General features: G+C 44.1%; 1 protein-coding gene across 1 annotated transcript in view; it reads right to left on the bottom strand.

The window, feature by feature from the left end:
- Window positions 1–386: 386 nt before the first annotated feature.
- Window positions 387–5620, bottom strand: part of MYOCD (myocardin) — an 83519-nt gene continuing 78285 nt past the window's right edge. The window contains exons 12-13 of the mRNA XM_023743860.1: window positions 4847–4904; window positions 387–2502 (exon numbers count right to left, since the gene is read on the bottom strand). Coding sequence (XP_023599628.1) covers window positions 1931–2502; window positions 4847–4904 — 630 coding nt within the window. The 3' untranslated portion in view covers window positions 387–1930. The remainder of the gene's footprint in view (window positions 2503–4846; window positions 4905–5620) is intronic.

The following is a 5620-nucleotide window of genomic DNA, read 5'->3' as shown; positions in this document are numbered from 1 at the left end:
TGTGTATGTGTCTATACACATGTATGTATATGTGTGTACATACATAGACACATACACACACATATATATCCATACACATAGGCATGTGTGTGTGGATATATATATATATATATACATATCCCCCACCCCTAATAAGCTCTGGCAGCTTTCAGAGTAGCAGGCAGCTTTCAGAGTAGCAGTCACCAAAAACTCTGTTCACACAAGTTTTACAAGTTAACAATGGAATGATTTCTAAATCTTTGGTTTATCAAAAAAAGAACTTCTAAAATCACAACGTTTTTGGTTATTTTCTCCATAAGTGCACAGTGAAAACAGTGCCTTAGTGATTTAAATTAAAACAACAACAACAGCTACTTTCTACGGCATGCAACACTATAAACACGGCATGCAACACTATAAACACGGTGAAGCCCCAGTGCACCTTGGGGAGACCGTCCCAACGGCTGAGTTTTCCAACCCCCAGCACAAGCGTGAGAGGTAATGAGGAATGCACACGACACCACTGTCTTTTCTTCCTCCCACTGTTTTCAACGCACCATTGTGTTTTCTTTCAGAAATCCATACCTAAAACACTCTCTCCTTGTATCTCTACAATATAATGATTTCCAATTTCCCAAATCAGTGATTGCTGTAAATCAAACGAGGGGAGAATGAGCGTGGTGACTGATGGGCCAAGTCACCAGTTTCTTCCTAAAGACATTCTTTCAACTTCCTTCTGCAGCAAATTATGCATATGGAGAATGAGTTTTCCAGGAAAACCTGGAGTTTTAGCTTTTTGAAATATGGCTTTATTAGGAGTATGGCAGCTTATTAGATCTACAGTAAGAAGTCCTCTTCTCCCAATGCCGGGGCAAAAAAGAAAGATATCTGAAAGAGGAGCAAGAAAGGATTGGTCTCTTGAAAGAAAAGTTGAGTGGGAGAAAAATAAACAAGACCATGCCCATTCCAGAAAAAGAAGTTGGACCTCACACATAGTCCTGTTATAATAGCCTATGGCTTACTAGTATTCCCATGATATGGGAAACAGTGTTCTCTAGCGCTGTCTGAATGATCCCTGATATGGCTCCCTGAGGCTAGAGCGGTCCTTTCATCTGCTTAGGTCAGCACTAGTCTTTGGAACTAAGGAGGGTGGTGCTGGAGAACCTCCCATGGCAGGAGTTTCTTGCCTGTTTCACAATGCTTCCCACCACAGAGAGAGTGGGAGTGATGCGGCTAATTGGTTAAGAAAAAGGGAAGTTCTGGGAAGGGTTCTCTGCAACAATGGTGGGTCAGTTTTTATCAGTGACCTCACAGACTTCTGGGTAGGAGATTGGAAACCATTCCGATGGGGCAGCTTTGTGGTCAAGGGACACTGAGTTGATTTTTCTTCCCTGGGAATGAATTGGTTCTGTCCCTCTAGTCTGCCTCAAGAACTCCGTAACTGAAACTGGGCCTTACTTGTATTTTGAAAGACAGTAATGGAGCTATGAGAATCAGCCTCCATCACAGGTGTGTCTTCTATAACCTTTGATGGACTGACTTCCCTGAACTCCCAAGTTTACATTTTCTTTCCAATAAATTCATGAGAAAAGCTTACAAGGTGAGATTACGCCCCAACAATGTCTTAATTAAATATGGGCTAGAAAATATATTGGTGTTTGAAAAGGTAGTGAAAGATTTTTTTTTTGGCATTCTTGATCTGAGAAAGCACATTTTAAGTGCATTGCTAAAATCAGTAACAGTCATTGAATGTTGGTAAGTATTACTATATATATATATAAAGGACTCCTATTTGTGCTGTTGATAGTCAAAGAAATCTCCACTGCTTCTTTTAAATTTCTTCCTCCTCTGCTTCCCCCTCCTCCTGCTCCTCCTTTTGGGTAATACAATACAAGTATTTGTGGTTGTAGAATTCCTATTGGCCTTCCTTAGCATTTTTGCATCAGGCATTCTACCACTGCTGTAAGTGCAGGTCCATGGGGGAATTCAAATTCAGATCTGTGACATCCAGAAAATCGATGTTGAAGATGCTCGGGCCGCTGGTGCTGAGTGAGCTGAAGCTTGGTGTGGAACTTGGGGGAGTGAGGTCCAGCCACTCCATGGTTTCCCAGGGAGATTCAGTGAAGCTTAACTGCAGCCCACTGCTGTCCACAGAAGAAGGTGAAAACTGAGTGTGTATCGGGGAGAGGGGACCTGGCAAGATCTCATGCGCATTGAAGAGGTCTTCTGCAGCCTTCCCAGAGAATCCATCCATTATGCCATCGAAAGAAGGCTCCTCACTCCCAATTTTTAGAAGGGCAACATCGCTCACCTTTCCCAAGGGGCTGTGGGAATTTAATAAGACTTCAAGGTGCTCATCACTGTCTGTGCCATAGTGATCAAATGAGAGCTGGCCTCCTGAAGACGCTTGTTCAAAGGGAGCAGAAGGCTTGGGGAGGGCAGCAGTGGGGCTTCGGGAAGACCTAGGCATCTTTGGGACCTTTTGAAGACACGAATGATCCTCTCTGGCATCAGCTGGCATTTCTGTTGGTAAAACACAATGGGAACTGTCAAATCACTTCAAACAGAGCATGCCTCACAACGTGAATCTTTGGAGTGAACGAGTTACACTCAGATGCAGGTGGTGGCTATGCTCCTCTGGTCACTGCTCACTACCCTCTTTCATCTCTAGACGGCTCTATGCAACCATATCCCTCTGACCCTCCCGGGTCTCTCCTCACATCCTTTCTTTCTGGAAATTTCACTTTGTGTTTATCAAATTCTCAAAGCGGGTTCCTTTACCTGCTCCTTCACTGACACCTGTCTGTCCCCTGAGGACATTGCATCCTCTGTTACACCCTCAGTGTGGGCTCCTGTACTTCAGAGCAGAAGGTGAGTCTTCCTGCTGCCACTCTCTGATTGTTACTCCTCCACCTTATAACTCCTGGCTTTCAGGGTCATGCTGCTCTCCCCACCATCCTACCCCACACATTTCTCCTCATCCCACTGAAAACTCTATTCCCTAGTTCCATGGTCGGCAAACTGCGGCTTGTGAGCCACATGCAGCTCTTTGGCCCCTTGAGTGTGGCTCTTCCACAAAATACCACGTGCGGGCGTGCATACAGTGCGATTGAAACTCCGTGGCCCATGCGCAGAAGTCGGTTTTCGGCCTGGGCGAGTCTATTTTGAAGAAGTACTATTGATATTTGGCTCTGTTGAATAATGAGTTTGCCGACCACTGCCCTAGTTCATTGCCTTTCCCCCACTTTAACTCCTGTCATTCTCTGTAATTTCAGCATCCTCAGATGTCACCCATTGTCCAGCTGGCCTCTCAGTTCCTTGACGTCGCCATCGCCCTCAACTTCAGTGATTCCTTCATTTTCACTCTGTTGGACACACCCTGGACCTTATCATTTCCAAAAACTTTATCCCTCTGAAAGCTCAATATCAAGCAAAATTTCACACTCTCAATGCATCCCTCCTATTCCTCTAACTTACCCAACAACAATTTCTCAGCCACAAGGAGTCACTCTAATCTACAGACACCACTATTTTATCACCATCCATCCACCCCTTCTGGTTTTCATTTCTTTTCTTTCCAATCCATATTATCTAGTCCACCATTATATATATAATCTCCCTAATATACACATAGATGGAATGGCTGAACAACCGAACAACTGAACAACCGGTCACTATGATGTGCGCTGACCCACCAGGGGGCATGCACAGAACATGGTGGGTGTTGGCTGTGGCAGGATGGTGGAGCAGGTGAGCGGGGGTGCCAGACCAAGGTGGGGTGCCAGTCACTGTCATTGGGGCGAGCCTCTGGTGGTTACTGAAAATTCTTTGCTTCTGTGTGCCATGGTCACGCCCGGCGCTTGCACCTAATGCTGGCGCCAGCCCCACTCGCACCCGCCGCCCATCTTTTCCTTCTTCTTTCTTGTTACAATGGAGGAATTGCCTGTTCTCTTGCTTGTTGTCAATCTCCCTCACCAGACTGCAAACTGCCCAGAGGTGGGGACTTGGTCCAGTGGAGCCTTGAGCCTGGACCCTCTTTCTCTGAAACTTTAAGTGTTGTTACCTGAGGTTTTTTTTTTTCTTTCTATCTACACTTTCTCCTATGTGACCTTGTTCATTTGTATGGTTTCAAATTCTAAGTACATATTATATAATTTAAAAAAAAATACATGACTTAAAAGGGGCAAAAAGAATATGTCAATAATTTTTATTGCTAGCTTAAAAGACATTTAAGCATGAATGGACCATCTAATGGGAGATTAATAATTGAATATCATTTTGAGTAGGTAGCACAAAACTTGTTATATCTTCTTCATCCTTCTCACAGTGAAGATAGGGACACTGGGATTAGAACGGTAGAGAGAAATAGTATAAAACGAGGAAAGTTAGGGAACAGTTGAAACATGAAAACTGTTAAAATGATTGGTGGAAATGTTCCATGGACAAAGGGACAATGGCGGAGAGGAGTCATCCACAATGCCCTTCTTTGTCTGCTCCAAAGTGGATAGGAAGCTCGGATGGAGTGACCACTGTACCCATAGACCAGTGGTTCTCAACCTTCCTAATGCCGCGACCCTTTAATACAGTTCCTCATGTTGTGGTGACCCCCAATTTCATTGTTACAAATTGAACATAATGAAAGCATAGTGATTAATCACAAAACAATATGTGATTATATATGTGTTTTCCGATGGTCTTAGGCGACCCCTGTGAAAGGATCGTTCAACCCCCAAAGGAGTCGTGACCCACAGGTTGAGAACCGCTGCCATAGACTTTTCAGTCCCATTTACAGTGAGCAGCTGGGTTTACTCCCTAGGGTACATGCAGGTGCAGAGTATCCTGATGGGCAGAACACGGGCAGTCTTACCTCCACTTTCAATGAGGACATCCAGGAGCTCGTCCATCTGCTGACTGCGAGTCATTTGCTATTACGAATTAACCAAAGGAGGACAGAGAAGTCAGAAGGTGGCTCCCTCTTCGATAGGAAATCATTAGAAGCAGCACCACATATTCTTGAACTAGGTTTGGCTAGTTATATTTTTAATTGTGGTAAAATACACAAAACATAAAATTTATCATCTTAACCATTCCTAAGTGTACAGTTCAGTGATATTAAGTACATTCACATTGTTGTGCAACTATCACCTCTACCCATCTCCAGAACTGCTCTCATCTTGCAAAAGTGAAACTCTGTCCCCATTAATCAAAAACTCCCCATTCCATTCTCCTCCCTGGCCCTGGCAACCACCATTCTACCTTCTGTCCCTATGAATCTGACTACTCTAGATAGCTTATATAGTGGATTCATATATAGTATTTTTCCTTTTGTGACTGGCTTATTTCACTTAGCGTAATGTCTTCAAGGTTCATCCATGTCAGAATTTCCCTCCTCATTAAGGCTGAATAGTATTCATTGTATGTATATACCACATTTTTTTTTTAATTAAATTTTTATTGTTCAGATTACATTTGTTCCTCTCCCCGCCCCCCCATAACTCCCCTCCTTCCAGTTCCCGCCCCACCCTCCACCCTCACTCCCCAACCACTGTCCTCATCCATAGGGCACGATTTTTGTCCAGTCTCTTCCGAACTCACATTCCCCTTTCCCCCCCAGAATAGTCAGGTCCATTCCCTTTCTATG

This window comes from Myotis lucifugus, unplaced genomic scaffold, assembly GCF_000147115.1.
Source record: "Myotis lucifugus unplaced genomic scaffold, Myoluc2.0 scaffold_416, whole genome shotgun sequence".
Taxonomy (NCBI): domain Eukaryota; kingdom Metazoa; phylum Chordata; class Mammalia; order Chiroptera; family Vespertilionidae; genus Myotis; species Myotis lucifugus.
This window is presented reverse-complemented; position numbering and strand designations above follow the sequence as displayed.